We start from the raw sequence: 22136 nt of genomic DNA, 5'->3' as shown, positions 1-22136 counted from the left end.
TATAACTAATGAGTTCATTAATTGGGGATTTCACAACTAATGGAAGAAATGGGTTGTTGATGGTAGTTGTTAGATATGTTTAATATGAAATGACCGCAGCTTTCAATTCAATCTTAGCAAAATGCGCAGCCATTAGAAGGAAGAAAAACAAGAAAAGTCAAGTGCATTAATTTGGTAGAATGAGTACTCTACCAATTTCATAGCTGCAATCTTCGATAATGCAAGATTGTAAAGAATATCATTGTGGTTTTATAAATCTTAGCATAATTACATCCTAATCAGTTCAAGTAAATGGCATGAAATTGATATCATTTATTCGGAGACAACAGAACTACATTAGCTATTAGTGAAACCATAAAAATAATTCTACTTAAGTTCTGCATTCATAAGATTCTCAAATAAAATAAAAATAGCAATTACAAACATAATGTGCTCTCGAGCCAAAACATATGCCAATCATTCCAAAAAGTTTTCCACCAATAACATCGAAACTAAATCGACGCCTAAATAAGTTTACCAATTACAATTCCTATGATAGCTGTGAGAGCAATCACCAAGAAAATGGGCATCTGGACCTGTTCGTCAAACCTAAATCCAACTTGACGCCCGACGCTAGTTTGTAGCGAATCAACGACCAAGGAAGTTGTCATGAATTCTGTCGGCTAATGCGGCTCACCTGCAGAAGAGTATTGCGATCATTGGTAACAAAGATGCGCCAGCGCAGCACACACAAACAAATTCATAACACAGCTACTGTCTCATTATCGAAATGTTATACCAACTACAAGTAAAGTACTAACAAGGTTCCAACTAATACAAACATCCCTAAATCAACTCAATAATGATTGATATACTGGTGCCACATCGAGTTAGATATAGCATTTCTCTCGGCGTTCCACTGTGGCGAAGACTCAATAGCACCAATAAATTCAGTATCATTATCGAGGTTGTCATCTTCATTTGCAGCTGCATTATCGTATTGTTGCTCGATAGGGTCGACTGGCATCTCATTGCGGATGAAGTTGTTAAGGATAAAGCAAGCCATTATTAGGCGATTTTGTGTCTTTACAGGGTAAAAAGATGCACTTCGTAATATACCCCAGCGCATTTTTAGAATCCCGAATGCACGCTCGATCACATTCCGCGCTTTCGCATGCCTAAGGTTGAATAATTCCTTTGCGTTCTGAGGTCGTGCATTATTCGGCCCCCACTCCTTCAAATGATATCGTATCCCTTTGTACGGCGTAAGGAATCCTTCGCTATTTGCATAACCATTGTCGCATAGGTAATAGTTGCCTGCGATTTCAAACACCAACCAGTTAGACTTGTTGTAGAGAAACTTGTATGAAATTCATGAGATCCTTGTTCACGGTGCAAGAATACCTTTAGGGACCTTCAAGCCGTTTTCACGCACAAGAGCATTCCGCAATATCCGTGAGTCAGCCGCTGACCCCTCCCATCCAGGTAACACGTAGACAAACCTTGATGAGCGATCGCATACAGCCAAAGTGTTTGTTGAAATCTGGCCCTTCCTTGTCCGGTACCTCGGTTTATCGTCATTGGGTACCATAACATTTATGTATGTACCATCAAGAGCACCCAAGCATCCCTATCAACATAAGTACCATATAAGTAATTGGATAAGAGCTGTAAGATTCTGAATTCAGCTTCAAATAATCATCAAATGCTCAATAGATGTGTGCAATAATAGAAATGGTTAGTGGATTACCTTGAACCACCGCCACCTGCCGTTTGTACATTCTTCCGGTACGGGTACAGGTTTTACAAGTAGAATGACATGCAGTTTTAATATTGACTTTAAAACGACATGGACAAATCGTGAAACGGTTTGCCCAGACCTCCAGAAATCAAACCTAACAACCCGATTCTTCTTGTGGTGTGCCAAGACTGATAAAAAGATTCCCACTTGCTCCTCTACACTAACGTACCGCCCATCAGTCAACCCGCCTAGATCACGTAACAAAAGGCACAACCTACCAAATGTGTTCCTATCCATTCTTAAGTTTGCAATGCAATCTACATCAGTCACTCCTACTAGCCTGTTCATATGATTCTCTTGTTCGAGCATCCGTTCAATATACCCAAAGGTGGCAGCTCTAACCAATCTCTTACGTTTACGTGTTCTCATCTTAAGCATAATGTAATAGGCTATCAATATTAGATTTAACTGTTGATGGAACAACTCTTCCATCAACAAATACACGCAAATAATATCACTCTCGTCAGATGGCATGATGATTTCAAGCTATAACTACAAGGCTGCATTTTAGAAACAACACACACCACATGAGCACTTTCATGTAAACCACATCTAAACTGAAATAAATATAATGGAGTTAAAATTCAGGCGCTCATCGTAACAGCAATATGTACTCAATCTGGTAGGAATCACAACTTTTCAGATTACTAAACTCGGTTCACATAATTTCATCAACAACAAGTACCCTAACATCTGAAACATAGAACCAATAACATCAAATTTTGAAAGAAAAAAAATAACAACATCAACCATAAACGAACTGATATCCAGATGAATATATGTATACACATCACCGAACCAAAATCAAAACACACATATCAGTCAAAATCAAACAACAAAATTTGACAAAAAGAATACATTTCTCCATGATTTCGAAATCAAACAGCAATTGAACACAAACAACCATCTAAAACCTAGCTACCAACGGCATCCCAGAGTTCAAAACCAAACAACATTGAATCAAAAATTTTATACATGAGAAACCTCAAGCCAACAGAGACATACGTGGATTAGAAAAGATTTAACAAAAATTACCCATACTTTTTCGTTGGACTTATCGGCGAGCAGTCGATTTCCCTCTAGAAGAAATAGATATTTCCCCTCTATTTGAAGAAGACAATCTATGTACTGGAGCAGGATTTTTCTCCTCGCGCTTTTGATTTTTTTTGTTTGAATTTCGGTTCCCCCAATTTTATTTTCTGAAGTGAATCGAGAATGTGGTGGTTGGTGTGGGGATAAATTAGTCAGATATAAATTAGTAGTTGGTACTGTAGAAAGCAATACTAAATAACTCAAGGGGAAGGGTAGACCCACTTTCTAAGTGGAATAGTGAAAGTCATGCGGGCCCTTGCATTTATGCGGGCCAATGAAATAAATAGTCAATACTATCAAATACACATATATCTATAGAAATACTAGTTAGCAATGCTAGTAACCCCTATCAAACTAGCCCTTATGGCACTATTAGTGCCATAAGTGCCAACGAAATTTTTTTTACTCCCCCTGCCCCATCTACCCCCAGACCCCCGACCCCACCCCATCCCACCCCCCACCCACCCACCCACCCACCCACAAGTCAAAAAAAAAAAATTACTCCCCCTGCCCTGTCTACCCCCCAGACCCCCGACCCCATCCACCCCACACCCCCCACCCACCCCCAAGCCAAAAAATTTTTTTACTCCCCCTAGATAAAAATAAATCAAATTTTACTTTTGTTATTTTATTTTATGGCACTTAATACTGCCATAAGTGTCAACGAAAATCCAAAATAAAATAACGTAAAATGGTCTTTTTAGCACTTATGACACTATTAGTGCCATAAGTGCCAAACATGCAGAACAAATATAGAAACAACAGCATCATCTAAACCCTAAATGGAACATTTAAACCCTAAATGGATAATCTAAACCCTAAATAGAATATCTAAACCCTGAATGGATAATCTAAACCCTAAATGGAATATCTAAACCCTATGGGAAGTGTTTAAAAAGGTCCTTTGGCACTTATGGCATGCCATAAAATAAAATAACAAAAGTAAAATTTAATTTATTTTTATCTATGGGGAGTAAAAAAAAAAATTGGCTTGGGGGCGGGTGGGGTCGGGGGTCTGGGGGGTAGACAAGGCAGGGGAAGTAAATTTTTTTTTTTTTTGGCTTGGGGGTGGGTGGTGGGGGGATGGGGGTGGGTGGGGTCGAGGGTCTGGGGGGTAACAAGGCAAGGGAAGTAAAAAAAAAAAATTTGGCTTGGGGGTTGGGGGGGGGGGGAGGGGATGGGTGGGATCGGAGGTCTGGGGGGTAGACAAGGTAGGGGAAGTAAATTTTTATTTTTTTTGGCTTGATGGGTGGGGTCGGAGAGTCTGGGGGCAGGGGAGTAAAAAAAATGACTTGGGGGTGGGTGGTGGAGGGGGAGGGGGGTCAAGGGGTAGATAGAGCGCAGAGAATTAAAAAAATATTTTTTTTTGACTTAGGGGTATATTAGGCATATTGCCTAATTAATTGCCATAATTTGTGTTTTTTCAATTAGTGGTCAAATATTGTGTTTGCATCTTCAATGTGGCCATTTGACACCATTGTTTCTTCAAGAATTATCCGAGTTAACTAGTGTAAAAGGTCTTTTATATACATGAATATTAAAATTGAAATATATTTGTTTTCTTTAGTAAAACCAAATATTTATACTACGAAAATAAAATATTTTCGTGTAGTTATGTGATGGGGTAAAACATATAGTCCCTATAGTGACGGGATGGTAAACTTGGAAGAAGGGAATGACCGGGGTCATACTCCTAGGACTATATTTATTCATGATTCAAACAATCGGTCATCATATAAAAAAAATATTTAAATAAATAAAAAAGATGAAATGATTTTTTATGAATGATCAATTGTTAAAAAAAAGTGTAGATCAACCCACCAAATAAGCTATTTTATATTTTAAAAGGTATTCAACTTATGCATATATAAAATCATCAAGATCTACAATTGAATCATCAGTTATCATCTTATTAAATAAATTCATGGTCTTGATCAGTTCGATTTCACAATTCAGACATTTACACGGTGAATTTGTACATGTTCTACATAGAATTTATACATTTATATATGATTTCTCTAAAATTAAAACTGTTAAATTATGAATAAATCAATAGTGTAAACCTATTTCTATTTTATACCTAAAAAAAGTTTTTAACCTAGTCCTCCCCTAGGTACTTATATATAACAATTAAAATTACAAAAATAAGCATGAAATATAGTTGTACATATTCGAACTAATTTATGATTATATAAATGACTTAACGACTGAGTATTATCAAATTTAAATTTATCTCGTTCACGTTATAGAATTTCAATAAACAAGCTTGAACGAACTTTTAAGTTCAAGAATTGAATTTCAAATACCTCATCATGCATACTGTGAAAGCTTTGAGCGCACACTATATTTCTCCAAATTCGTGCTAAATATTACTCATTCCGTCCCACTAAGTATAATTCTCTACTTTTGGACACAATAATTAAGAAGAAGAGTGATTAAAATATAATAATGTTAGAAAATGATGAAGCCATAATTTTTTGTGAGAAAAAAGTGATTTTTCTTTTTAAAATGAAGTATTATTAATGAGATAGATGAAAAAAAAATGAGTCATTATTAATCGAACAGAAGGAGCGTACTCCTATTTCTTGGAGTCAAAATTTTCCACAAAATCCCACTAGCATTTTGTAGTCCAGCAACTACTTGAATTTTATTGGGCTGAAGTACTCGAGTACAACTTAATTTATCCACCAATGTTCAAGTTAACCAAAATGCAAACACAATTAATATATAGATGCACACATATTCTTGGGAGAAGGGGGCCTTACATACTCAATTTTGGTTGCTTGGACTACAGAATCAATTTATAGTCACGAAACAAATTGCAGAAAAATATTAAAATAGTCTATATGCATATATAATTGCATTATCATATACATAAAAATTGGATGGCGTGGATAGGACTTTGAGAGTACGCAGAGTCCAAATTTTGGCTCATTCAATCCAAAATAGCATAATATTTTCAACATATCTTCACATCATATGTATATTATATAGTGTCCCTGGATATGTGAGTGAAAAATTTGAGCATCAAGTTTGCAACATATGAAATTAAGGTATATATTGAAAGAGAGACAACATTAATATGCAGTAGTTGTGGTAATGAATCTGGGGATTGTGGTTAGGTTTGAAAAAGAATCCAGACAGATAATTTACCTTGTCAGATATATATTGAAAATTGCCATTGATGGTGCTTCCCATTTGGGGTTGAGATGTTAATGAATAGTCAGCCTCACCTCTCTCAGGTCAATTCATGCATCCAAATATGATTCCTTCATCTTACCAAAACTGCCTTATATATTCTTAATGCAATCATTTAGTAGTTATATGATTGGCTATAGAAGTTGAGCTCAGATAAGAATGGATACATAGATATCTCCAGCTCATTCGCTCAACGCTGTCTAAATCTTGCTTTCTTTCCAGGAAACCTAAATCTTCTCAACTTGATACCGTGTCTAAGTACAGTTGAGACACTCTTGTCCACAACTTTAACACTCATATTAAGGAACAACACTACAATGCTCAACCCAATTAAACAAAAAGACACAAACTTTTATATATATGTTTCTAGTTTTGTACCATTTTTGTAGGGGTTACCACCCCAACTACACTTAAGCCCCTAACCTAACGTTGATAGCAACTAACACCCCAAAGTTCATTAAGTACTATACAATTAAACCCATAAACAAACAATTTCTTTCACGAAATTAAGAATTTTTTTTTAGTCTATATAATATATAAAAGAGGAGTTTTCTCCCTCCATTTTTTCTACCATTTTTTCTCTCTCTTCATTTAAAACTATCCCATGAAATTAAAACTGATGTGGCAACTTGAAGTATACTTGTATCAAACGACATCTTTTAACAAAAATTAAGCGCGTGTTAAATGATATATTGTTCTTACATTAAAAACTTAAAGCGCGGTATGTTATGTTGAAATAAGTTCTAATTGATACTAGTATTTTAGAGGTAAGAACAACATCATTTATCACTTAATTAATTCCAATACTACATCGTTTTGGAGTGTGCATGTGCATTCGATCTAAGTAGCCACAACAACGTTTATTTGGCAGTACGAAATTGCAACAAATGTAAAGTTTGTATATTTTAAGGAAAAATTTAAAAAGTTGTTATGCAAAACTAAAAGTGGCAAAAGTTGTAGTAACTTTTTAAAAGTAGTTAACTCGCAATTCGATTTGCCAATGATTCATAGAAAATATCGATAATTTACCTCGGACTCTGCCACTTGAGAATACGAATGGAATGCATAGTGCTCATGAACGCATTTCTTTAGTTTTAGTTAAAGGACTCCAATATTAAGAATTATGAGAAAAGATAGTGAAGGATCGTTAGCAAGTAAAAAGAGAATATAATATAGTATAAAGAAAAAAGAAAAGTTAAGTAAATTGAAGTATCATTTATTGTAGGAATGGAGAGTGATAAGTTGCAAGTTAGAAAAGATGAATTAAATTGAGGAACATGCAAAGACAGGAAAGGGACAGTGTGTGTGTGAGTGTATAGAAATTAGAAGTGTGAGTAAATTGAAGTGCATGTGGTGATCTGCAAGGATGGTTTGGGATGTCTGAAAGCAGCAAACATCACTGTAGTGAATGAGGAATAAATCACAAACACACTACGCAATTGGGAAGGTCTAGTCTAGATCAGTGCTTGCCCTCTACTTTGGTGCTTCAAAGGTTGACTCCTTCATTTAATCAAACAACAAATTTATATGGGGGAATAATAAAAATGAAGCCTCTATTTATCATCATATATAGAAACACAATATGACACTCATATAAAACAAACAGAACCATTCACCTATCCGCCGTAAGCAATAGGGGTGAGCATTCAGATTTCGAATCGGATTTTTGCCTGATCCGATCTGATCCGAAAATCCGAAATTTTCTTAAAATTCAATCCGATCCGAACCGTATTATCCGAAAATCCGAATCCGAAAATTTGAAAAATTTCGGATAAAATCCGATCCGAACCGAAAAATCCGAAATGTGAAAAAAAAAATCGAAATGTAAAAAAAAATCCGAAAACCGAAAAAATCCGAAAAATCCGAAATAGATGTCAACCTAACATATTAGATAATTACAATCAAATTAAGGTCATAATTAACAAGCCATTAATTATAATCAACCAAAATGGGAGTATAGGGTTAGAATTTAGAAATATTAAACTATTTAAAAACTAATAATTATATATATATTTATCTATAATATTATAATATTAATTATATTATAAATATAATTCGGATTTCGGATTTCGGATTTTTTCGGATTTTTATGGTGCCAATCCGATCCGATCCGAAAATCCGAAATTTGCTTAAAATTCAATCCGATCCGATCCGAAAATCCGAACCAAATTTTAAATTTCGGATTGGTTTGGATCGGATATTCGGATTTCGGATATTTTGCTCACCCCTAGTAAGCAAGTATAACGTGTTCACAATTGTCATATCAATTATGAGCGCGTTATACTTGCCCACAGGGAGAAGGATTCTTTCGGAAACAGAGACAAAAGCAACGAGTCTATATTAGCTTACTAATTAATTTTCTAGCATATCTCAATAGATTAAGATTAATTGAATCCGGAGCTCCCCTTTTGTAAAAATTGTAAGTAAACTTAAAATTCGAGTTTAAATCTTATGCCAAAAAAACAAAAACAGCTCCTACCCCGTCTATAGTAGTAATATTGTTTTGAATCTTGACTTAATTTGAGCTCGCAAGATATACATCAATTCAGGACCTAAAAGACAAAAACTATCATTTAGATATGGATGATTGAAACTAGCTACCAATGACTAAAAAATTATGTATTCCGATCATTTTTGTTAATTGTTTAATATTAATTTTCAATGAAAAATCTTGATATTATATATTCCATCCATCCCAACGAAAGCGGTGCGTATTCTTCTTTGAGCCGTTCCAACGAAAATGACGCATTTCCTTTTTTGGTAATAATTTTACACTACAAACAACAATGTGGTCTCACACATCTTTACACACTTTTACACTACAATATTATTTTCTTTAAATCTCGTGCCAAAAAAGAAGCGCACCGCTTTTGTTGGGATGGAGTGAGTAATAAATTTAATACAGAATTAATTTAAAACAATCAGAACATTCAAGAGAAATGTGTTTCTTTAATCAAATTTTGTAGTTCAATAGAGGTGTGTCGTTTCTTACTCATTTTATTATTAGTTTCGGAGCTTGGAATTAGAAATGTGAGGACTAGCATTCACGCTCCGAACTTACTTACGAGTTACGACTTACGAGTGTGGGAATTGACTTGAAATATTCTATTTATGTATTTATTTATTTATGTATTCATCCAATGGGCCATCAAATCAGAAGATTTTGGGTGATGGTATGGAGAAACATGTGCCTTGTTTTCTTGAGGTCTCGAGGATAAATTATATGGATTTTGGGTGCACTACTTGAGCTCAATGGATATATTTTGTTTGCATTCGGTCGCATTCATATCCAAGTTTTGATGTTTAACTACACAATAAATGTCAGAGAGTTAAACTAGTATATATTTGTTCTCAATTTATGATTAGGAAATTCTCTTTTGAGGGAGAATTTATGAGTAAGAATTGAAGATACATGTTACAATTGTCTTTTTGTTACCTCTTTATTTTGAAAATTCAAAGTGAATATCCAACCATATCTTCATTCCTATAGCCCTAAATATCTAATTATTTATCGTACAAAAATCATTAATTTCTTTGAAAATCAACACATTTCGTAAACAACATTGGAAATACCGGAAGACCAACATTGAAAATCCTAAAAATTGAAAATTGTAACTGAAAAAAAAAAAACAAACACTCGCTTGAAAACTTGGTAACAAAAGTCTTGTCCGATTCGTTAATATATAACTGGGTGTTCGATTATTCGAAATATATTGGTTCAAAATTATTCGAAATTAAATTAGTAACTTAATTATTTGAGATTAATTTTATCGTAAAAGGAAGCCAAAACTCATAATATTAAGTGGTATTACCTTGAAATTAAATATCAAATCGAATTCATCCAATTAAACATTATCTCCTGTTTAATCCACCAAACTGAACATCCCTAAGTATGTGCTTGTTTATATGAGAGGCCCATTTCGAGCAAGCCATTAGCCATCCCATCGAAACGATCACCCACGGAGAAACGCACATTTCTATGCCTAGTCGTTTTATCGGTTATATATAATAGTATTAATAATTAATACCAACTGGTGTCGTGGTGTAGTTGGTTATCACGTCAGTCTAACACACTGAAGGTCTCCGGTTCGAGTCCGGGCGACGCCATTTCTTTCTCGAGTTTTCCTCTTTTTCATTTTTTAAGACGGTTTGTTTATCAATTTATTTATTGAAGAAAGAGCCGAACCCAAATATTGAAATACTATGATTTTGGAAAATGGGGTTTCTTAAATGTAGTGACAATCCAGCTAGTTCGATCTAGGCATTACAAATTTACTGCTGTTTCTGACTGCTTTTGAACTGTATTTCACACATTAATTTTGTGCTTTACAGGAAACATTAATTGTAAATTCTACTTACTAATTATCATATACTGTACAAGTAAATATATATATATATATCATATAGTACTGTATATGCTTTACAGAGAAGAGTTAAATGTGAATTTCTATCATGTTTCTGAGATTTACCCATGTTGTATTTAACACAAAAATGTGTCATTTCATAATTCACCGCTAATAGTCATTAAAAAGTAAATTTACGCGTGCGTGTGCTGGCTAAACGGTAAGGGGTTAATTAATATCTAAGGCCAAAGGTCTTGAGTTCAAGTACCCTGTGGTGCGGCCATTTAATTTCTTTATCTATTATTGCAAATTTATCAAAAGAAAAAGTAAATTTACCATACAAGTAGAGCCAGGCCTATTAATGCTGTAGAACTCGAAAGAAGAAACTAAGAATTTCGTTGCAAATGAAGAAATCATCATTGTTAAGTTACCACCTCGACGATGATATTTAATTAAAATGAAAACGATGTGAAAGAATAATAATCGCTATAATTGCACATCACCCCATTGCGACTATATGCAAGTTTGGTGATAAAATGCTGGACCATTTTTCTTGGAACACTGTTGTTCTTCAGATGGAGAAACAACGAAATACTACATTAATAGGGACGTTTACTTTTGAAGATTAATCTGAATAGATAGTAATAATAAAGGCTAATTCGATAGTTACTAGATGAATTGAAACTTTGAGACCTCTGAAAACTCAATAATATATTATCATTTTAATTATATCATTGGAAGAGTGAGATTGAAAATATCTTATTAATGAGGACAAAAATACTCTAACATGAAAAATAAATGTCGCGTATAGTATTATTATCATTGTTATTGTTATTGTTACGATCTATAAAGAGGTTGATATGATTTGAACTTGAAACATGTGACCTCAAAAATACCCATTTCTTCGGCCATCCTCGAAAGAAACTTAGGCGTTACACATTGTTTCATATGATAGGCCTGGCGTTGTTGATGTTGATATAACAAGTTGAAAAAAGAGTTGGATGATATAATTGAATAGAGTTTTCAAATGAATTGGATACATCAGGAGTCCATTTGATTTATGAGTTTGAGGAGAAGTAGACTCGAAAAAAACATGCTTTCCACCATAACAAATTCGGATGTAACCCATGAGAAACGAATTAAAACAAGTTATGAGAAAATGGGGTTCCTTTTAATTGATATGGGATGGGTTAAAATTGTACAAAGATGGATCTAATAATAACAAGTTAGTAGTAGTAAAAATAGAGAGGAATAAGCCTCGTCATCCTTGCTGAGTAGTATACAGAAAACGCCCAATATTCCAAAATTTGGGTCATCTTCGGAGAGGGCTAGCTAGTCTCTAATGCTATCATCTATACTTTGGATTGGATGAGATCAGAAGGTGGAAATGCATCGACGGTGTGTCGCCACTTTCTGCTTCTTCTGATTCAAATCTTCCTTCCAAACTCTCGCAATGTCTTGCGAGATCTTGATAGCATCGGCGGACAAGCCGGAGAGCCCTCTCCTCGTGAACCCGGCGGCGTAGAGCCCGGAGTTCCCCTTCCACCCGTGCGGGAACGCCGTTTTCGGGAATCCACTCTTGCCGAAGAACTCCGTCTCCTGCAGCCAGTAGGGCACGTTGCTGCGGTATCCCGTCGCCAAAACCACGGCGTCGATGTCGACCCTCTCGCCGTTGGTGAGCTCCACGCCGCCGCAGCAGAAGCGCTTGATCCCCGGCACTAACTCGATCTCCTTGGATCGTATCTTCTCCAACGCGCCAATGTCGAGAACAGGGGTCCGGCCGTAGTTCTTGAGGGCCAGCGGGCCGATTTCGGGCCTCTTGAGCCCGATGTTCTCGATGTTCCCGAGGATGATCCAGGCGAGGAAGAGGAGGAGCTTGTCGACGAGCCAGAGCGGGAGCCACTTCATCATGAGCATCGCCAGCTCGAATGTGGACTTCCCCAGCATCTCCCTGGGCAGGACGTGGACGGCGTTGCGGACCACCATGGCCGGCCTGGCGTCGTGGTTGCAGAGGTCGAGGGAGACCTCCATGCCGGAGTTCCCGCAGCCGACCACCAGCACCTTCTTCCCTTTGAACTTCTCCCCGGACTTGTAGTCGCAGGCGTGGACGACCTCGCCGCCGAAGCTGGCCAGGCCCTCCACGTCGGGGACCACGGGCTCGGCGTTCTCGCCCGTGGCCACCACCAGCCACTGGCAGATGTACTCGGTGGCGGCGGTCTTGACGCGCCAGAGGCGGCAGGCGTCGTCGTACTTGGCGGAGTCGACGCTCTCGTTGAAGTGGGGGCGGATGTCGTGGTGGGCGGTGTAGCTCTCCAGGTATTCCACGAACTGTTTCTTGGAGGGGTACTCGGGGTAGTGATCGGGGAAGGGGTAGTTGGGCAGTTGGCAGAACTGCTTGGGGAGGTGCAGCTTCAGCCTATCGTAAGTGCGCTTTTGCCAAAGGGATGCAATGCAGTCGGCGCGCTCCAGAATTACGTACGGCACGCCTTGCTCTCTGAGGCCGGCCGCCACGGCCAGCCCAGAGGGCCCCGCCCCGACTATCACGGGGCCGTTAACCCATACGCACCGCCGCGAAAACATGTCCATCTCCGTCAAATTAAACATCTTGTATATATAGTTTCAAGCTTGAAGAATGGATTGGATTGGATTGGATGATGATGATGATCGAATTGAGAGAGTGAGAGAAGGTTGAGTTTGTAATAAGAGAGTTGGTTTGGAATTTGATGAGAGAGAGGGGGGGAATGGAGGGGCTTAAATAGAGGAGTGAGGAAAGATCCATGTGACGGAAGGTTAATGAATAATGACTTTGGAATTGGGCCATTTCCAAATCATAATCCCCATGTCTTCCATCTATTATTTTAAATCGCTTCCGCATTTCTTTTATTTGCTACTTAGTGTAGATTATTATAGTTCTTGGTGGGGTTAGCTCGTATTTTATAGCTTACCTTTTTTTTCCAGTTTGTAGCTTTCGGGAATAGTCCGTTTTTTGTTATTATTTAATTTAATATGGATGTTGAGATATGTGAGAGATTATATACTCTCATACTTAGGCAGCATCCTTATTTTCTATCTTTTCTCTTTTAATAATAAGTTTACAAATATCAAAAGTGGAAATTGATTCCATACAACAACAGGTATATGTGAATAATGTATGTCAATCATACTCCATGCATAAAATGAAGTTGTTGGTCAAGATAGTCTCCATTTCGTTAAATTAAAATTTTTAATTTGCTAAAACAAAATTTTAAAAACTCTCAAATTTTGCTTATTGTTCTTGCTAAAATTGATATTAATTTTTTAATATTTATTAAAGAAAAAATGAAGATTACCAAAATAGATATGAAGTATAATTAAATATAAGCCAATAAAAATTCAACAAATATCTATACATTTGATATTGTTCAATATATTCAAATAAAAAGAAAATTAACAAGTGATATTAAAAATATTAGCCACTTTCGTTTCAAAAAAAAAAAAATTAGCCACTTTATTCAGCTACAAGGAAATTTAATCTAATTAAGGAACATAACATTTTCTTGCAGTAACTACAATGTGGGCGTGCGCGTAAACGTAAACACAGAAGCACTTAATTAATTAGACAACTACACATGTAGGAGCCTAATGTAAATATGTTACTAGATTTTAGGTTTAAGCCTCTATCATGAAGTAACAAAAGGGGATGCATTTGAGCGATTTGGTGAGCTGAAGTGCAAATTTATAGATTAAGAATGCATGTAACATGCCGGCCATAAATGAAATGATCATTGCAAAAATAAGAATGAGAAGTATAATGCAATGGTCAATCCAGTTGTTAATTATATCGATTAGGGTGAATTATTTGAAATGTACATTAAACTATATACTCATAACATGTTAAATTATACACACTAACATGTAAAGATGCACATATTCTCTACTCGTATATAAAATTATAATTGATGGATAAATAATTCCACATTTAGAAGAATTCGAGTAGAAAATGTATTTGTTCTTGGTGATCTGATTCTGTGGACCCACACCCAGGCTGAGTCCGAAGGTGGTGATGTGGCAATAGTAAAAGCTGAGCAGCAGGAGAGGAGCACGTGGAGTGGAAGCTTGAAAAATAGCCGGGAGAAAGACAGCACCCACACCCTTATTGGACCCCGACATTCGGATTGTGACTTATTAAGGCTGTTTCGGCCCACTAAGCCCATTCCTGCCAACCCATGGTTCACATTTTCTAGTGTGCCTCTGGGTCCCACCGTACCATTTTTATTTATCCATAATTTTATCTCAATTCCTCCCATCATATAATCATCCATATAAACGACTTTGATTTTTATTAGTTTCAGGTCCACGGGAATTCAACTCTAATATCTCTCATTCAAGATCTTTCAGCTCTATTGAGGTACATACAACCATTGATTATAAGTTTTCATTTTATAATTTGGAGATAATTTCTTTTTAAAGAGACTATTTCGTTGTTGTAGGCTGATCCGACCTATTACTTTTTGCTTATGCCTGCTTTTCTTAAGAGATTTGGTTTACGTATGGTCTTTATAACTTTATGATCAGGTGGTTTGTGGGATCAGATCATCCGATTTGAACCTAATCATACCCAATGCATTGATAGTTGCCATCTTTTATCTAATTAAAAGGAAAATAATATTTGTAACTTTTTTAAAAATATAATTGTCACTTTGGGAGTTTTTGTCTCTTAATTATTTATTTGTATTTTATAATTAAATCATAATCAATCTTTGTGTACAACGGTGAAAAGGCAGGAGCGGACACATTTGTGTTCACAATTTACCACAAAATGTAAATACAAAAGTTAAAGTTGGAATATTGTGATATTAATAATAATTTTTAGATTGACACGCGTCGTCCTGGTGCTTAGAAAGTAAATACAAAAGTTAAAGTTGGAATGTTCATAACAATGCTATAACTGTACTTGTATAGGGTTTAGGGTGTTACTTGTGCGTTAATCATAGGTTGATTAAAACAATTTAATTTATTATTAGTTGTTAATTTAAGTAGTAGCTCGCTAGGTCGTGTATGGGGTTTGATAAAAAAAAAAAAAAAAAAAGAATGATTGAAGGATGGATTGGAGTTTTTCAAGAAATGTAGATTCATGGGCAGCATGTGAATGAATTCTTGATTTTTTCATGGAGTCTCTGCTTTTTATGAAAAAGGATTGTGAGCTATGAACTTGCCCTCTTTCTATTCTTCTATATGTATTTTATTTTAAAAAATGATACAATTTTCAAAACATTCTCTGAAAACGAGAATCCATAAGGGATGCAAAAGTATCTAGCGTGGGTTGGGAATAATAGATAGAGTAGTGCTATTTGGACAAAATTTGTCCGGACAAAAACAAGGTTAAATTTTTTTTAAAAATCAATTTATTTATAAATTTTGATTCAAGTTTAAAAGAATTTAGTTAGTTTTATTGTTTTTTCCATATTGTAATTTTTCGTATTTTTTTTAATAATTTTTTTCTATTTTTTGTTATTTTATTTGTAGTTCGTGTACTTTAAAAATAATAATAATTAAAAAGGTTATTAAAAATTACAATATAAAGAAAACTATAAAACTAGTGAAATCCTATTTTATTTTGAACCAAAATTTTTAAATAAATTTATTTTATAAAGTATTTAACTATATTTTGTCCGGACAAACTTTGTCCAAATAGCATTATTGTAATAGATATTTGATAAATCGATAGTTATACATGTATCTATTAACCATACAATAATGCTATTTGGACAAAATTTGTCCGGACAAAATATGATGAAATATTACTTTATAAAATAAATTTATTTAAAAATTTTGATTCAAAATAAAATAAAATTTAGCTAGTTTTATTGTTTTCTTTATATTATAATTTTTTTGTAATTTTTTAATAACCTTTTTAATTATTATTATTTTTAAAATACACAAACTACAAATAAAATAACAAAAAATAAAAGAAATTGTTAAAAAATTACGAAAAAACTACAATACGAAGAAAACAATAAAACTAACTATACCCTTTTAAACTTGAATTAATATATGTGGTGCATTGAGTGTGATACATAATACATTGCCCGCCCTCCTACTCCTAGTAATATTTAAATTATATTTTAGAAATTGTAATTTAGTACAGAAGTTTAATACATCGAACTAAATACTCTCTTCGTCTTTAAATAAGTGTCATATGATATAAAATTACACGTACTAAGAAAAAGTATAATTTTACATGCATACCCTTAATTATATTTCCTAACTAGATTTCATTTAAGAAATATAATATTAAGATATGAGTAGAATTGGAAGTTTAGCTCAATTTTACTTTAAAATTCCACATTATTGAACATATTTAATTTTAATATATTAAAGTAAATATGATATTGTATGTTACATGATGAAAGACATCAAATTAACATTTCATGTCTTATAGACAAGTCCTTAGTACAAACAATAAACAAGCTAGTCTTTACCGTCTTTCTAGTTTATAAAAGCCTTTTTTTTTTTGGAGATCAAAGCTTGAATTCTTTAGCATATATAGACAAGCACTATATGTTTTAGTTTTAATGTACAAATTACATCATATAATTAAATTTGAACATTTTTTGCTTGATTTATATCTCATTAAAAGGGTAAGAATGGATAAATCATAATTTTAAAAATAAAAATATTCAATCATGTATTTTATCAATCATACAAAGTAAACATTCCCTTACAAAAATATTGAAATATGTAGATCAACCTATCTAAAATCAATTGTAATAAATATATACACATAGATAGTAAGTGTTTGCGTTACATGATTAAGAGCATTCGCATCGGTTACACTAAAGCGGCCTACTCGTGTAAGGCTGCTATCGTGTAACCGATGCAGCCCACTCTTACACGTGGGCTACACGTTCTATCGTGTAGCCCTTTTCGACCGTTGGTATTGGCGCGTGTTTTACACGTGCCATTTAAAAAAAAATGGAAAATTCGAATTTGACTGCCTCGTTTTGCATGTTTTGTTGACCGATTTTTTATTTTTTATTTTATTTTTTTTTCCTCTTCTTTTTCTTCTCTTTTTCTTCTTCTTCCTCACTTTCTTTCTTCCACCATTTTCTTCATCTTCCTCACTTCTTTTTTCATCATCTCTCTACACCTTCCATGGATCCACACAACTCAGCTTACTATGACCTAAATTGGTGTCCCGATCTTTTCGACGACTATCATCCCGATTTGTCGGGATGTAATTTGGGGGATGCTCCTCCATCCGGCGAGGAGATGCCTTCGGCAGCCCATAGTGCTGCCAAACCGAAGAAAGGCAGCCGGAGGAAAGAAGTCGCCCACAAGATCCGACATGACAGGTAGGCGCCGGTGGCGGAAGAGGAGGGGGCGGAGGATGACGGAGGAAAGACTGTCCGTCATACCTACACCCCTGAGGACACGGACATCATCGTCCAAATTTGGATGGAGGAAACAAACGACGCCATCCGTGGGACAAATCAAAAGGGGTACGATTACTGGAAGAGGATTGTCGCCCGTGTCAACCCCATCATCGGCGCCAACCTCAAGCACCGCCAGATTCAAGGGCACTGGACCCGAGTGGCTATCATGTAAAAAGCATGAAAATCAAAACTAAAACTATCATGTAAGTTATCATGTAACCACAATGCAGCCTCTTTACACCATGTGGTCCCCCCTCATAAAGTAGGCTATCATGTAACCCCAATGCGGATGCTCTAATAAGATGCATGATTGAGTATTTTTATCTTCAAGACTACGATTGTCCAATCTCACCCTTTCAATGATATATATGAATTAACTTTCTCAAAAAGAAAAAATGATACTATAAATTAAGCAAAATTGGCTCCAATGATATAAATAATCAAAAGTCTTGAAATATTTCAAAATTTTGATCCAATTAAATAAATAAAAATTAATTTTATTATTTTTATCCAACCAAATAATCCTAAAAATAAACGATCCTTGACTTATATTGTGCGCATCCATATAGCATCTTTCGGTTATATCTTATGGAGTATAAATTTTTACCATCATCATTAATACATACTACTATGATAGTGAAACATAATGTATAATACAAAAATCATGCATTTCAACACAGATACTCCTATACTCTTCAAAAAATATATATACCCTTAAAAAAATACAAATACTCCTATATACTCCCTCCGCTGATCGTGATATTGTTTCCACATTTGTCATTTCGGTCCGTATGCGATATCGTTTCCATTTCCATTTATAGAAGTAGGGTCCACAAACAGTAGCGGATTCAGGGGGGCTAGGGGGGGCTGAAGCCCCCTCCCATTTTTTTTTTTTAATATAGAAATTTATTTTACTTTGTATATCTATATATATGTATATATGTGTATATAAATAAGAAATAGAAGAAAAAATATAATACATTATTTATAGTATATCCAACTATCCATATTAATTCTTTGAAATTGTACATTGATTTGTTACATTTATGTTATTTTTATCCTATTTTTTTTTCTTATTTAATTTTTAATGTTGAATTTGAGTCCATTCTAAAGTTAAAAGTAAAATTACTAATTATTAACAATGAAAGTTAGTTTATTTGTTTAGAAAATGAAATATATTTTTTTAAAAGAATGCATAAAAGTATTGTTTTGTATACTTCAGTCTACTTGACGTTGAATTAATTAAATTGCAAACAATTATCTATTATATTAAGTGATTGTTAAAAAAATGCATGAAAATTAAGTGTACGGAATGTTCAAAAAAATTTGCTTCGGGGGCTCCCGCCCCCGAACCCCCGTGTAAATGTCTACACACATCGCAGATCAATATATTCAGCCCCCCCCTAACCTCAAATCCTGGATCCGCCCCTGTCCACAAACTTCCACTCACAACAATAGTGGGACCCAAACTCCACTCACTATAATATCCACTACTATCTAGTATCTATTACTATCCATCATTTTTTTTTAACCCGCGTCGTCCACAATGTGAAAACGATATCGCGGACGAGGAAGTATGTTTTTAGTACTTGTAGTATTACTTATCGAACACTCATACATACATATATATATATATATATATATATATATATATATATATATATATATAAATGTATAAATAGAGATGTGCTAGTATTATATACATGCGTGAGCTAGTATTCCTTTTGGGTGCCAGGTTGTGAGGTGTTCTGGAGCTTCCACTTTTGGACAAGAAATGGGAATATTTCGAAGTATCCCATTATATTATTTAATGTATAACAAATATTTCTTTTTGTGGAAATCTTTTAGCTAGGACTCTTCACACCACATTTAATTTCTGTGTGGTGTGGCCGGGTGTACTAGCTCATCAACCATCAAAACAATTACATTTCATATTATCACTCTTTATTGTATAATAATGCTTGTATATAGTTTACTTTTCTAGGCTGATTAATTAATTAATTAGAGTATATAGCAAAAGGTGTGTGATAGGTATAATAATCACGCGTGATATATAAAGTACCCTGGAGGAAATAGTGTTGAAATTAGAAAATAGAATTAAATGGAGTGAAGCAGTGTGGTTCGAAGAAGCTATACAGCTGTTAGCCGCGGCGCTGCGTCTTTAAGGTAACACATACTTTGCATCGGATATTAAGAATTTTTGTCTCTTAAATTCATTAATGTCTTAATTTGGTGTAGTCTCACCCCCTCTTCTTCTCAGGAACCTTCTATGTTGGTACCATCCTTTTTTTTCCCCTCTCTTTTTGGTATTTCGAAATGTTGTTTTTAGGTCACTCACCACCAAAAATCAAAAACAAATTATTATCTCAAAAAAATATATAAAAAATAGTAGATTTTTTATTTTAAGAGAAATCTTAAGGTTACTATCCTTCAAATTTTGGATGTTGGTTATAAAATGTGTGTGATCGTGAGTGTTTTTTGGTGAGAACAATGTATTTGCTGTAAAAATTGATTTCTCAATAATTCAAATTAAGGTGATGCATTCAATCAGCAAAATGATGCATCTATCGTAGATCTTGATGATCGAATGATTGAAAATTATTATCATCTTTTATTTTATACAGTGATTCTTATTTAAACATCACTCTCTCTCTCTCTATATATATAGTTAGATTATACTGAGAATGTTATTTTTCGTGATAAATGAAAATAATAAATAAGATCATTAATTCTAAAAAAAATATGAATAAGATCATTCATTTATGACAAATAAATGCACACAAATGATAGTGTTATTTCAAGCCCGACTTTAATAAGGAACTCATTGAGAGATAAGGATTGGAGTCATTGAAGACACATTTATCCTTAATCATATTGTAAAAAAAATTCATGTCTAAAAAAGATTTTTATCAAGCATTAGAGTAAAAGGCCTGAGAAATTATAAAAAATGAAGAGGATAGATTTCGAATATTAAATCTAATCTAAACACATTCCACGGGAAAAAAAAATCCCTTCTAATTATCAAATCAGATTCAAAGTAATAAAATTTGAAAACTAAGTAATAGCAAAAATTTCGGTTAGTTGGGCCAACCGATTGGGTTTTCTAGCTATTTTGGATAGAAATTTTCATTATTTTTTTATAGATTATATTAAATAAAGAAATTTAAAAAGACCGCGACACGATTAACTTGAAGCTAAGATTTCTGACTTTAAACATTAATCATCTATCGTTAGATCAACACACATAAATTTCCAACTGAATTTAGCTTCCTTCTCGATATACTATCTCTTTGAACTCAAAAGTTAATTAAGTAACCTTTAAATTTAGTGTTAATGTGTAAGTATGAGTACTAGTACGCTAAAAAGAGAGGTCAAGCAAGAAACTTCCAAGCGTTTGCCTTGTTCGAATGTTGGACGCAGGCAGACTTATATGCTAATCCCAATTCTTAAATCTTAAATCCTAAATCCCTTTTGTGGTTCCAATAAAAACATGCCACGTAATTAACCTACTTTGTACAAGTATATACTCCTATTAAATTAAATTTGCAATTGGTAGTCATCTCATCACCACAAACTGAGAAACATGGTCTCCGACGTGGCCTATACACACAACATTTACATATGATCTCTTGGTCAACTTGAGGGAATATATCCTCAACTCAAACAAAGTTGTGAAAATCATTGTAATGATTTAGAGGAATATATTTACACTAAATTATGGGGTTAGGTTCATTTTATCATTGTATGAGGGGCCTATCAGATTTCAAGCCCATTTTTTTATAATTATTTGGGAACTTTTCACTCTCTCACACACATTTACGCACACATATATTTTGTTATATCATCTCTTATTAATCATTATTCCACCTAATTTTAAATTTATTTCATATAATTAAATCAACACCTTCATGATTTGTAGTTAGTCAAACATTATACAGATTAATGTGCATATGAAATTTATATCTAGCCACTTTAATCTTGGAGATAATTTACTTTCTCCAAATAATACTTATCAATATCCTACTTAATTAATTGTACATTGTAGTTCGAAATTAGTATCAATGTCTACTATACTGAAGTTTTTCCAATGCTTAATTATATCTGAAAAATGTTGATGAGGTGGTGTCTTAAGATATTAAATATTTGGATAGTAGTCTCATGGTGATTATTATGGCACATGGCGTTAATTAGTGAACCTTTGGGAAGAACAAAACACTTAATTAAAAAAAAAATAGAAGGAAAATCTTAACAAATCTAACCAGTTACATTCGCAATTTAGAAAGATTTTGCTAGATCCTCAGTATTTAA

The 22136-nt window shown here is 34.3% G+C and overlaps 2 protein-coding genes and 1 non-coding gene across 6 annotated transcripts; 1 reads left to right on the top strand and 2 right to left on the bottom strand.

Annotated features, from left to right (window-relative positions):
* Positions 1-343: 343 nt before the first annotated feature.
* LOC131014286 (uncharacterized) lies at positions 344-3228 on the bottom strand. 4 transcript variants are annotated; one of them, XR_009098162.1, is made up of 5 exons: positions 2822-3228; positions 1730-2280; positions 1384-1609; positions 779-1296; positions 344-491 (listed from the first exon to the last, which is right to left on the bottom strand). XR_009098162.1 is itself a non-coding variant. In XM_057942219.1 (4 exons), exons 2-4 carry the CDS (start codon positions 2252-2254, stop codon positions 836-838), a joined length of 1212 nt encoding a protein of 403 aa, XP_057798202.1. In that variant the 5' UTR covers positions 2255-2280; positions 2822-3228; the 3' UTR covers positions 344-835. The 4 variants fall into 4 exon arrangements, 2 of the variants coding, with proteins under 2 accessions (XP_057798202.1, XP_057798201.1); XR_009098161.1 differs by having other exon boundaries at positions 1730-3228; XM_057942219.1 differs by having other exon boundaries at positions 344-1296.
* A 6875-nt stretch (positions 3229-10103) lies between these two features.
* TRNAV-AAC (transfer RNA valine (anticodon AAC)) lies at positions 10104-10177 on the top strand. Its single transcript has one exon. It is a non-coding gene; the product is annotated as a tRNA-Val (tRNA).
* Positions 10178-11552: 1375 nt separating this feature from the next.
* Positions 11553-13151, bottom strand: LOC131014285 (probable indole-3-pyruvate monooxygenase YUCCA9). Its single transcript, XM_057942217.1, has one exon. The coding sequence runs from the start codon at positions 13015-13017 to the stop codon at positions 11788-11790; it is 1230 nt and encodes a 409-aa protein (XP_057798200.1). The 5' UTR covers positions 13018-13151; the 3' UTR covers positions 11553-11787.
* Between the last annotated feature and the right edge of the window lie 8985 nt (positions 13152-22136).

Source organism: Salvia miltiorrhiza, chromosome 3 (genome assembly GCF_028751815.1).
Source record: "Salvia miltiorrhiza cultivar Shanhuang (shh) chromosome 3, IMPLAD_Smil_shh, whole genome shotgun sequence".
NCBI classification, from domain to species: Eukaryota; Viridiplantae; Streptophyta; class Magnoliopsida; order Lamiales; family Lamiaceae; genus Salvia; species Salvia miltiorrhiza.
The sequence above is the reverse complement of the archived record's forward strand: the minus strand, read 5'-3'. Positions and strand labels throughout refer to the sequence as shown.